Source organism: Ceratosolen solmsi, unplaced genomic scaffold (assembly GCF_000503995.2).
Source record: "Ceratosolen solmsi marchali unplaced genomic scaffold, CerSol_1.0 scaffold41, whole genome shotgun sequence".
Classification (NCBI taxonomy): domain Eukaryota; kingdom Metazoa; phylum Arthropoda; class Insecta; order Hymenoptera; family Agaonidae; genus Ceratosolen; species Ceratosolen solmsi.
This window is the reverse complement of record NW_011948424.1, coordinates 5,416,350-5,428,914: the sequence shown is the minus strand read 5'-3', so window position 1 is coordinate 5,428,914 and position 12,565 is coordinate 5,416,350. Positions and strand designations below refer to the sequence as shown.

The 12,565-nt window shown below is 35.3% G+C and overlaps 2 protein-coding genes across 2 annotated transcripts; one reads left to right on the top strand and one right to left on the bottom strand.

Moving 5' to 3' along the window:
* The first annotated feature begins 577 nt into the window (after positions 1-577).
* On the top strand, positions 578-9,656 carry Las (lipoyl synthase, mitochondrial). Its single transcript, XM_011500215.1, has 12 exons — positions 578-938; positions 2,495-2,648; positions 2,772-2,861; positions 3,298-3,348; positions 3,842-4,103; positions 4,661-4,846; positions 5,560-5,814; positions 7,643-7,942; positions 8,064-8,220; positions 8,295-8,352; positions 8,408-8,563; positions 8,905-9,656. Exons 1-12 carry the CDS (start codon positions 578-580, stop codon positions 9,281-9,283), a joined length of 2,409 nt encoding a protein of 802 aa, XP_011498517.1. The 3' UTR covers positions 9,284-9,656.
* Positions 9,657-9,805: 149 nt separating this feature from the next.
* Prosalpha6 (Proteasome alpha6 subunit) lies at positions 9,806-11,800 on the bottom strand. Its single transcript, XM_011500063.1, has 5 exons — positions 11,615-11,800; positions 11,029-11,279; positions 10,613-10,772; positions 10,326-10,535; positions 9,806-10,119 (listed from the first exon to the last, which is right to left on the bottom strand). The coding sequence occupies exons 1-5, from the start codon at positions 11,615-11,617 to the stop codon at positions 9,886-9,888; spliced, it is 858 nt and encodes a 285-aa protein (XP_011498365.1). The 5' UTR covers positions 11,618-11,800; the 3' UTR covers positions 9,806-9,885.
* Positions 11,801-12,565: the final 765 nt, after the last annotated feature.

Genomic DNA, 12,565 nt, shown 5'->3' with positions numbered 1-12,565 from the left:
GAAGCTTATCAGGAAACAAAAGCTTACGTAAGTTCAAGGAATCGCGCGGGATCCAACAACAAGACGCCCATTAGGCCCATAAAGTAATATGTAACTCTTTGGGCCAGCGCACAGGCATAGCGCAAATCCATAACATAAAGAGATATATCTGTCGAAACATCCTATATCAATTTAGTTGAAAAAAAAAAAATAAAATAAAATAAAATAAAATAAAAAATAAAAAATAAAAAAAATAATAAAGAAAGAAATAAAGAATGAAAGAAAGAAAAAATAGAAGAGAGAGAGAGAGAGATAGAGAGAGAGAGAGAGAGAGAGAGAGAGAAAAAGTAAACACCCGTGTGCGGATGCGTAACGAAAAACGCGCCGAGGCATCGCGGAGACGAGAGGCGTATAAAAGCGTCAAGTCAATGCCCCACGCCACACATTTTAGCCATTGTCACTCGTAACGTAAATATCAACTGCACCGACCAGCGCCAAGTGAGCATTCGATCTCTCTCGGTAGATCGCGAAGATTTCGAGAACCAGCCTCATCACCTCGACACTCCACAACAACTCATCTCAAAACACAATCGTAATAATGCCGATAAATAATATGCCGGGTGCTCGTGTCTTAGCACTGGCGTTGCTGCTGAGTAATGTAGTCAAGAGTTCGTTTACCGAAGAAACGACGACCGACAAAATCACGATTTCCGCCTCAAGTGAGAATCCGGATGCGGAGTACCGGTACTCGGTTAACGAGAAGATGCCGAGGCGGATAATCGAGGACCGGTTGACCCCACCGAGAGACACCGATTTCCCGTTCTGGAATAATAATAAGCAGCCTGGAGGTGATCTTCAGCGACTGAATGCGTACCCTACGAGAGACGCCGATGGTCTCGATGACAATGTCACGGATAAGATTACGTCGAAAAAGACGAGGACCGTGGCCTCGGTACAAGGTGAGGCTGCTTTTTTCTTAATTACCCCGATCATCCAATATTTTCGGGGAGAAATAAAATAAGGGTGAGCTTTGTCCCTTTTGTTTCCCCGCTTTTTTCTTTCTCTTGAAAATATTTGTGTAACTAAATGATGACTAAATTCATTCTTAATACATTAATACGATTGCTTATGCCGATTGTTGTGAAAATTTGTGAGAGTCATGTCATTTTGGAATGAAGCGATAAATTCGAAATACAATTATATTATCACACAGCTTTAAATGTTTTGATAATATTTCTATTTTTTCTGTGATTCTTGCTATGCTAATTTGAATTAAAAAAGAAAAAAAAATGAAAAAAAGGAAAAAAAAAATGAAAAAAAGGGGAAAAAAATCCCCAAAAAAAATAGAAATATTATTATAATAATGTAATAATACTATGAAATAAAAGTTACAAATAAAATATTCTTAAATGGAAGATACATATTGTATACGCAAATTATGTGTACATATACATTTACTACAAACTCAGTGTTATCATGCTTTCATACAGCAATGTATTATGTATTGCTGTATGAAAGTATAATCAACGGAGACCGAATACACGAGTGAACCTGTTGGCGAAGTCGCCATGTCTATTTTATAGTTTATCCTTTGTCCTAGACGTCTCCTCTAGGTTTTTCACCCACCCATAAAGGAAGCAATAACGATGCACAGCCCTAGAGTCACTTACACTAGTTAGCAGCTGCGATTAACTCGACACACAAACACACGCGCGCGCGCACGCGCACAAACACACAAACACGTTTGCACGCGAGCAAATTGTCGACTATCAATCGAATATCAATCAACGTAACGTCTTAATGTCTCGAAAAAAATCCTGCATTTACAACTTTTAATAGTAATGTTAGAGATGTGCGCTTAGCCTAATGAATAATATATAATTAACGGCTAAATTAATCGGTGCATTTTGTGACAATGCCATACGATATATGCAAATAGTCTAGTTAATTTAGTGTTAAAAGCGCGGAGCAAAGTTGCCGCATTAATCGATTAAACTTTTTAGGCAAGTAGCAGGATATTTATATAGTGGTATTTATATATTGGATCATTGGTTATTTTAAAAATCAAGTGACAAAAATGAAAACTTTTTATTAATTAACGAAATTAGGATTGAGAAATTGCTTGCACCAACAAAAATTATTATCTGTACCGTTTATTCCTAGATTTATTATAATTTGTTCGATAGGCGTACTCGCTTTAAACGACATCTTATTCATTCAATTCAGACATTTAATAACAAAAAATCGGAATATTCGTACGTTTCGCCATTATTCGCCATTATTGGACATTATTCGCCATTATTGGACATTATTGGACATTATTGTTTAAAGAATTAAGAATTACGTCTTCAACAAAGCAATAGTTAATATCGTCGGTACAACTCGAAATCGAATAAAGACCAAAGCGATCGAGCCAATGTGCATCAAAATAGACGTAACAAATAGAGAATTTAAAAGCAGATATCCGTCAAAATCAATTTAGCGTAATTCAATTTCTGGCATCCCTTCTTTGTAGATCCGAACTGCTGTGGCAGTAAATTGTCGGGTGCTAATGGTTTCTCGGAGGAAAAGGATAAGTCACCGCAGAAAGAGGCCTCGGAGGACCTCGAGCGAGGCGTCGGCACCGGACCAGCCCCACGTTTCCACGGCAACAACCCCAACGACGACAGGTACATCGTATCCATCAACGTCCGCTCTATCAATATCGCCAAATCTCATATACGCGTACAATGTGTAGGCGGTTCCGCACTTTCATCTGTATAAAAAGAATTCGCTTCGACTCTGTCCCGTAGGTACGGCCAAGGCTGGAGAAGCTTCAACTATCTCGGATCCAACAAGGATAGGGGCTTTTACGATCAGCGAAATCATCATTCTTATGACAGGTGATTTAATCTCATTGCCTCGAATTACGCTCCTTCAAATGCTTTTACGCATGATATTTTTGCTCAATGCGAATTCCATTGGCTCATAAGTAAAATGGAGAACAAATCTTTGTATTAATGAGAAGACGCGGATTGAATGACGTTTGACGGCAAAAGCTATTAAACTTATCGCTTAAGACCAGTTTCTTAATCCAACCTATTAGTTAAAAAAATTTTCACCGAAATAGAAAATCCCATTTAAAATGATGAATAATTCGAGAAATTTTTAATTTTTAATCGGCTAACCTATATGCTTATAGTGTTGAAATTCATTTTCTCATCCCATGATTATGTCAATTATAATTTCAGCGAGTGAAAGCCAATTTTCCAATGTCATATTCTATTGTTTTCTTCTGTATTATTACATTGGATAGCTCATGTGTTTTTATTAAATTAGATATAATGGAGCACAGAAGCCGACCTCGAGCTACGCATTGGATGGTGATCGGTACGCCCTTCCTTTATTATCCTTACCTTGATAAATTCATTAATTATATATTGATTATAAGTACAAGAGTTGTCTGATTATACGTAAAAATTAAAAGCATGCAAAACAAAAAATTAATTAGCCTATTAGCCCATTATCCTTGGTTAAAAATTCTCATTGCAAAACGTGTCTCACGTTTACCAGTACAAGCCAATTAGAATACAATAAAAAATGCACAAATGCATTATTAGTCGTAACATCAATTTCATCGATATTCTCATTAACGTAGACACTTGTTAAAAAAAAAAATATATATATATATATATATATCATTGCTTCGCTAATATTGCGTATATAGCACCGCTAGGGAACGAGTGTGTAATCATTATTACAGTAGTAGATAGGGAGGACAATGATAAAGATATTCTCACTTTCCTAAAAACCACACTCGAATAATCTCGCAAAAGGACTCGATCCCATCAACCTTCCTCTCTTCACTCGCCACTCGCTTTAGATACGGTGCAGTACAACGTCCAGGCTCCGCCTACGCAACTGATAACGATCGGTATAGTACGAGCAGCAGTAATCGTCCTGGCAGCTTCCAGAGTGTCAACTACGCTTTTGGTCACGGACTCGGTGGCACGTACGACCGACCCCGACCGGCTGGCGGTAATTTCGGTGTGACCACTAGCGTCGGCGCCGAGGGGGACGGCGACTATACGTATTCCGAGGGTGGTTCACCCGTTCCTGGTAGCTCCAATCTTCAAACGCAGAAGGTCGGGATCCCACTATTGTAAATGGCATGCCCAACGATAAATTGAGAGAGCGCGAAGTGAAGTGACTCCTCCTATACGTTACGCGTTATTGAAGTTTTGATTATCCGTTTGTCGTGATATTGTCATTGGCGCCATACAATATGAAGCTTTATGATAATTACTTGGCACGAGCGCTTGCCATTAATTATTAATTGCGTTAATTAAAAAAGCGTTTTTTACAAGCTCGCGACAGACGAAAAATACAACGTAAGCTGAAATTGTTTTGTCGCGTCGAACCTTAGAGATACCTAGGTAGGTGCGGTGATGAAAATCATGCCGATCAAGCACTAAATAAATCCAGCCTCCTAGATTCCCATAAAGTTATTATTAAAGATAGATGCGCGCGTGGCTGAAAATAAAAAAACTAATGAAAAATCACTCCAATCGGGTCAGTCGTACGAGAAATGTCCTTGTTAGTCGAGAGACTCGTGGATGAGGTGAAATTACGCTAGCATCGCGCGAAATCCAATGATGCGCCCTTGGCATGTGTAACGTATTGTGGGCACCGATGTTGACAGGCGGTGGCACTGAAGGCCCTGGCAGGAGTAGCACTGATTGGCGCCGCCGCAGCCCTCGCCACAAATCCCGTATTTTTGCCAATCAGCGTTATGTCTGGCAGAAGAAAGCGCTCCGCTGGAGCTGAGTTGGACAATTATACCCTCGGCGCCTTGCTGCAGGGTTACATTCAGCCGAGGCCAAATAAGGTACATAACAAACTACATTTCCAGCCGACGATTGCGATTTCGTAGCCCGTTACCTTCTCTCCCCCCTTTCGCCTCTGCCACTGCAGCACCAAAGTTGCAAATTTTCAGTTGGAATTTAAATAATTGGAAAGATACGGCATTATCGGGGGAATCTTTTTTTTTTTTTTTTTTTTTTTTTTTTTTTTGGTAAATCAATTTATTTGGAATTTTCAAGTGCTTTGGATCTCGGCTAGATCATTACAAGTACAATCTTCGATTCACCGATAATTAAACACCACTACATCATACCTCATATTACAATTATTTTTATAGATAAATCAGCGAAAATTCGATAAAAAAAATTCGATTGTTTTAAACAATTTTATACTTTATGATTATAGTTTACAAATCTTGTCGTTGATGTAATAATATCGTGGCACATCCATGTCAGTATTATTATAAACTTCTGTTCTTGATAATAATTATAGGTATCGCGAATGCAGGAAATGTGTCAAGAGTAAGAAGCGCGAACATTAAATAATGGATACAAGTACGATCGATCATAGAGTAATTTTTAAAGTAATAGTGCAATGTATAAAATGAAAACTGTATAACTGGCACTGTGCATACATTCTTGTCCCGATAGCGGACGAGACTTTTAAAAACCCTACTATATAACGATAAAAAAACTATGCGATGACAAATTATATCGATTGGTGTGATGGATGAGGCAGGTGCAAAGTGACAGAAAGGCCGAGAACGTAAGGACAAGCGAGATGGATGATAAGGTGCCGATGCGACAGGAACTCGTCATCAGTCCAAAATGCGTTGCGAGACTCGCCTGTCACGTGCACCGAGACTACCTCGAGGAACTGGAGAGGACCAAGATTGAGTTGTCACTGGCTCGGGATAATAAGACGGCAATCGAGCAGGGCGACCCCGACGAGTCAACTTTGCACGGTCTGGAGCATTGGTTCGATAGTCTGTACGTATTTAATGATTCGCATTCGCATCCAATACGTATGGTGTGCACACCTATAGCGATTTGCGAATCTTTGATTTGAATTAATTGCCAAGTATTTGCACTGCTAGTTTAGCTTCATCGGTCTTTTACTAGATTTAAAGATGCATTTCAAAATACAGATATAAAATTGAAATTATTGATAATTTTGAACAAGAGAGAGAGAGAGAGAGAGAGAGAGAGAGAGAGAGTATCTTTCAGTTATATGTCAATTGTCTCTTATTGGATAATTTCATTGTTATATGAAAAAAAAAAAAAAAAAAAAAAAAAAATTAATTAATTAATTAATTAATAATTAATATATGACCGCAATAGCTACATAAACATTGGTATTACATTCGCAATTAAATTTCATTCGAATACGCTTAATGTTTGGACAATATCTCCGTATTAAATCACTCCAACTTGGATATCATACTATTTATTATTTATCTATAAAATTATAGTAATTTTTTTTAATTATCAATCCATATATCCGTATACGAATACGGTGATTTCCACATTAACGTGTGTTGAATTAATAAAATAATTTACAAAAATGACTATATTTTGCTTGGTGGTATTATTTAAACGATTACCTATCGCTTATGTATGACATTGTTTCAGGGTGCGTAATAATATATTGATATCGGATTACCTATCCAATGATCTAAAATCTCTCATTCGATCGGCCGTTGCTGCTGGATCCAACAGAAATGCATCATGTAACAATTTCTCTTGCCTCAATGTGTACGACGACTCGTTGAATAAAAATACTACCTAATGCATATACATTTATAAGGAATTATTTTATTTGTAAACATAATTATTAAATTTAATATAGACAATGTATGTTGCTGATAATTTATAATTTCAATTACCCATTAATTTTAAACGCGAACATATTGCGATCGCCGTGCAATGCGTGAAAAAGAACTTTAAGGCGTTTTTGTAAGGATAAAAATAAATAAATAAATAAAGAAATAAAAATGATTAGAAGGATTATCGAAGAAATAAGTCTAACATATTTAATAATGTCTTATCGGAGTTTTAAATGTTCGATTAATGCTACCCTAGGAGTTGACCTGCCATCTTACGTCAAATTATTTTGACGAAATAAACAGAAGGAGCTTTATAGGTTATGAAAATTTGTCATTCGACCATTTAATTTTCTGCAGTCGTAATGAGTGATCGAGCGCGGATCTATTAAATTTAAACATTAAAGTACGTATTTATCAATAAATAGAAATGAGATTGTCATAATTTTACATTGAAAATGCAACATCCTATTATTAATTTATATGATGTTTTTTGTTTTTTTTTTTTGTTTTTTTTTGAAAATTATTTCTATTTAATAAACATTTGTAAATTGAATATTTAGATTAAATGATGAAATGTGACGGGAAATAGTCGTGAACAATTAAAAATATAAACAGTTGATTTAAAATAATTTAACTGTAAGATATATGTTTAATTATTGCTCTCTAATTAAAATTATTTTCTATTATTGGATAAGTTTATGCAATCTTTCACAATGACTTTTGTTAACCTTGAAAATGCATATAGGCAATACTTTTATATTAATCTCATTTTAATATTTTAATATATACTTGTACGCATGTATAGAAATGTAGCTTTTTTTTAAATGTCGATTGTTAAGGTTATTAAAATGTTACACTCATCTTTAATCACTGGAATAAAGCGTTTTTTGGAATTTCAATTCCATGCAACGGTAAGTGACTAAATAAATATAGGCCCAAAGAACCGAGCATAAAATTAATCAATAAAAAATTATTAATTGCAATGTAATTTTACAGAGTCTATATTGTACTAAAAAAAATTTTACCGACAAATTGAAAAATGGGCCGCATTTTGAAGATTTTGTTGCCGACGATGTTAATATTTATGATGGAGTTCTGAAACTTGCGGAAGGAGAAAAACGATTACGACTGCCACCATGGCTCAAAAAAGAAATACCAATGGGTAAAAATTACAGTCGTATTAAATCTCAACTTCGTGACCTTGGTTTAAGTACAGTTTGCGAAGAAGCTCGATGTCCAAATATTGGCGAATGCTGGGGTGGTGGAAGTCATGGAACTGCCACTGCTACGATTATGGTATTTTTCGAAATATTCTGTCAATTTTTTCACTCTTATTCGTCTGACTTTGACAAATTTTAGCCAATTACATTGAAAAAACGTTTTCATTCTACTTTTTCATAATAAACATAAAATATAGCTAATGGGAGATACATGCACGAGAGGATGCAGATTCTGCTCTGTTAAAACTGCACGGATCCCTCCACCATTGGATCCCAAGGAACCAAGGAATACAGCAACAGCCATTATAGATTGGAAATTAGACTACGTAGTATTAACCTCGGTTGATCGTGATGGTACAAATAATATAATTAAAATCTTTTAAATATGATATATGATATATATTTTATCTTATGATGAATTCATTCAGATTTACCAGATGGGGGTGCGAGTCATATCGCTGCTACTGTAAAAGAGCTTAAACAAAGGTATACAAATTTAAAAGTTAAAAACTTACTTCAATTATATAAGAATTTTTTGCAGAAGCGATATCTTAGTCGAGTGTCTAGTGCCAGATTTTCAAGGGAATGTAGACTGCGTAAAAACCATTGTCGATGCTGGTCTTGATGTTTATGCTCACAACATAGAAACTGTTGAAAGATTGACACCCTTTGTTCGCGATAGGCGTGCACGATACAAGTACGTTCTTTTTATAAAAGATAAATTTAGATTATATACGTGTGTACGTAAAAACACAATTACAACCAAATGGTTGTATCAAATTCTAAACGGCTTTTTTTTCTTTCAAATAGACATTCGAATTTCGGAAAATGTTTGTATTCTTGAGAGGGGAATTAATTGTATTAATATTATCCAAGAAAAAAACGTCAAAGTTATAATACATATTTCCCAATTCTCAAAAATAGTACAATGTCTCGTGAAAAAAATCGTAAACTCTATATTTATAAGGCCTTAAAAGTTATAATAACAGAGCAACAAAGTCATTTTAATTACGTCTATTATTTACGCTTATTATTCAGGCAGTCGCTGTCAATGTTGAAGGAAGCTAAGAATGTCAATTCCAATTTGATAACAAAATCATCTATAATGCTAGGCCTCGGTGAAACCGATGAGGAAGTCATGCAAACCATGAAAGATCTACGCGACGTCAATGTCGATGCTTTAACGTTAGGACAATACATGCAACCTACGAAACGACATTTAAGAGTTATGGAATATATTAGGCCTGAAAAATTCAAGTATTGGGAAAACGTTGGTAAAAAATTTGGATTTTTGTACACGGCGAGTGGACCACTCGTACGATCTTCTTACAAAGCCGGCGAGTACTTTTTGACGAATATTTTGAAGGAGAAGCGAAAGAGAACGACATGGAACGAAGCAATTCGAAATGATGCATAAAAGCACTTAGAAGTTTGTTTGTAAAATTGACAGAAAGTAATTGCTTATTAACATTGAGGAAAACCAAACAACATACTCCCCAATGGAATGTAATTGTTATCGAAAGAGGTCCATCCGAGATAAGAAAGTGCGCTCGCTTGGCATTCGGCAACTGTCAGCCCTCCCTCGCATGATCATCCGCCCTTTTCGGGGTAATCGAACTGTACATAAAACTTGCCAATCCGTCCTTTTCAGGACGAATTCGATGCTCTCGTCCTCTTCTGCTGTTCGTTGGCAGCGAGAGGGGCAGGAACTGGAGTGGCGGCGACAATCGAACGTCTCGCACATTCTCCTACTTCACGCCATCGTGTATTGAAATATTTATATATATATATATATATATATATAAAAGGACTTTGGTGATATGAAAAATTGCGCTCTTAGAATATTAATGCTCAACCAAAAACCCTAAAATTGTACTCTTGTTGATTTTTTGACAAATAATTAGACAAATAAAGTGTAATTGTTATAGTAAAAAACAAATTCATTGTATTAAATTTTATTTTATTTTATAATAGTGTTGAAAAACCGAAATTGCAAAAATAAAGGGTAAATTACTTTGATTATTCAGTGTCCATGGCAGATGGTCTTTCTTCTGTAGCCACGGCAACCGCAGGATCCCTAAGACCTGGATCGGATGGAGGATCTTGCGGTGGCCTGTCATCGGACTCTGCTTCACCTTCAGCGGGTCGGCCTCGTTTATCATCGCCTTCAATTTCAGAGAGGTACACCTGCATCGCAGATTCCTTCAAAATTTCAAATTCCGTGCCCTTTCCAACAACGCCAATCGAGACATTCTGAAAATTATCGATAACAATTGAAATTGATGCTCAAGTGTTTCTAGGAATGTCATTTTGCCAAAGTCTAGTAGAACGGTGAAGAATTGAATTAAATAAGGATATTATGGATTAATGGTCAACGATGCAAATCTTGCGATTAGATTTAATTGGTTGACTCGAAGGATAAAATTCAAATTTAAAACGTAAATTGTCCCTCGACAAACCTTTGTAGATAAGTCTGCTTCGTTTGGCAGTGTATCGCGTAATGCTCTTAAACCATGTTTAATGAGATCATCGAGATCGCAGCTTGAAAACTCAGTAAGATGCTTCTCTAAGTAAGTTCTTGCACTTTGCGATCTAGCACCGATCGCCATTGCTTTACAATCGTAGTAATTAGCAGATGGACAAGTTTGATATATATGAGGTCCTTGATCCTATAATAAGTTTAATTAAAATTAGAATTTATCTTCGTTAAACATTATTGAGGATACATGTGTTTTAAAGCATTTACATCATAGCCAGCAACTAATAATCCAACACCATAAGGTCTTCTGTCGTAACGTTGAGTGCAAGATTGCATTTTATTTCCTACGGTTGTGATGAGACGACTCACTGGCAAAGTATTGTCATGAGAATATTTATAATTCAAACATTCTGTTCTCATATATCGACTGGAATTAAGAATAAGATATAACTATACTTCAATCGCATATTCCTTTTAAACGATTCAAATAACTCTACAAATACTTTTAAGAAGAGCATTTGACAAAGAATTTCAATTTAATCAAAATGTCGGCGACGTTAAAAGAAAAAACACAGTAATGATCGGATACGGTTGATTTAGCATGCTATCTATTGCATTCTTAAAATCTGTTTGCCAATCTAAATTAAATTCTTTCGATATATCTGAATTTATTGAACACAAACCTCAGCATTCTAGCATCTGCGGTCAGACCAGACATGGCAAATCCAACATGTATGTCAATGGGAAATATTTTTTTCTGGTGGGAGGACAATTCGGATGCCGCTCTTTTAAGAGCTACAATTACTGCGTGTGTTTTATTTTTAAGACCTACTGTGGCTGATCCCATTTTGACAGCTTCCATCGCATACTCCACCTGATGCAAACGCCCTTGAGGGCTCCAAACAGTAACATCGCTGTCATATTGATTTCGAAACTAGATGAAAGGAAAATTATTTATTATTTATCCAAAACTAATAACGCTATTTCGCATGCGTGTATTTCTATGCACTTTATTATTTAAAAGCTATCCGAATGAAACCGGTACTTCGCGAATACCATGACACGACAATAATGAACGCATTAGAAATTAAATGCATTAAAAAACTCAAGAAACTCGTTTGAACAGAAAAAAATTTATAAAATTAACAGAACGAAAATTATACCAAAATAATCTATATTAATCTACAAATCAGTGCGAAAAATTTGAATAGAATTATAAGTATTATCTTCCTTTAATTGAGGTTAGTTTATTTTCTATCATCTATTTACCATTTCGTAGAGTCTGACGACTTTTATCTATTTTCGCCTATTTCAATATCCTTAATAATTTAATGCCCTATAAAGTGCTGCGTTATTCGATTGCCTATATTATAATAATTGGCGTGATGTACAAAAAATGTATCTCGGACCGTTCACATATACTGTTACCAACAAACAACCTCGTACACAATTCATATAAATATCCTTACGGACATTCTCAATTCGCTCATCGCGACTAATCGCGCGGCTCTTGTCCACATCAAAAGCTACAATTGGCCAATCTTTACTTAATCTATTCAGTTTCCTTATGATTTATCTTTATTTATTTTTATTTATTATTCCTGACAAATGGACTAGTGTGTCTGTTTATCCCAATTGGAGAAGCATATTGCGTTATTATACAATTGTCTTAGCTTAATTGAATAAGCAGTTATCAGACAAGAAGAAAACTTACAAAAGGCCTGTTTTGTGCATAAAAAATTTTTTTTAATTTAATTATATTACACCCCGCCACTCCCCCGATCGCCAACTTCATACTGTAAATTATTATAATTGTCTAGTGTTATAATTGTAAGGCATAATTTTCGTTGTAAAATTTTACAATTATATGGGACTAACTTGAGCTATTTATTAAGAGGCGGATAATTTGGCGAACTTGGATAACTGTATAGAAAGAAAACTATGAGCATTTCTTATAAATGTATATATAAATAATAATTTTTTACACTTTAATACTTATCTCGATATCGAATAAATTTTTAAACAATTGCTGTACCTCTCAAAATTATAATTGATGTATATAAAACTATGACTGACTCATAAGGTAAAAATACTCGCTTAATCAGCATCCATTATCATTTTCATTCCTACAGATAATTATTATAATAATTTTAATAGCCTTTTCTCAATGCATGAATACTTTTTTTCTACCATTATTTTTCATTGATAATTCGGCGACTA

What these genes read in the sequence shown, in the direction of transcription:
- Las (XM_011500215.1), top strand. Translation starts at nt 578, where the DNA reads ATGCCGATAAATAATATGCCGGGTGCTCGTGTCTTAGCACTGGCGTTG. An exon ending in AACCTCGGTTGATCGTGATG is followed by an intron (nt 8,221 to 8,294) that starts GTACAAATAATA and finishes GAATTCATTCAG; the next exon opens with ATTTACCAGATGGGGGTGCG. An exon ending in GTAAAAGAGCTTAAACAAAG is followed by an intron (nt 8,353 to 8,407) that starts GTATACAAATTT and finishes AATTTTTTGCAG; the next exon opens with AAGCGATATCTTAGTCGAGT.
- Prosalpha6 (XM_011500063.1), bottom strand. An exon ending in TATTAGTTGCTGGCTATGAT is followed by an intron (nt 10,536 to 10,612) that starts GTAAATGCTTTA and finishes AACTTATTATAG; the next exon opens with GATCAAGGACCTCATATATA. An exon ending in AAGCAGACTTATCTACAAAG is followed by an intron (nt 10,120 to 10,325) that starts GTTTGTCGAGGG and finishes GATAATTTTCAG; the next exon opens with AATGTCTCGATTGGCGTTGT.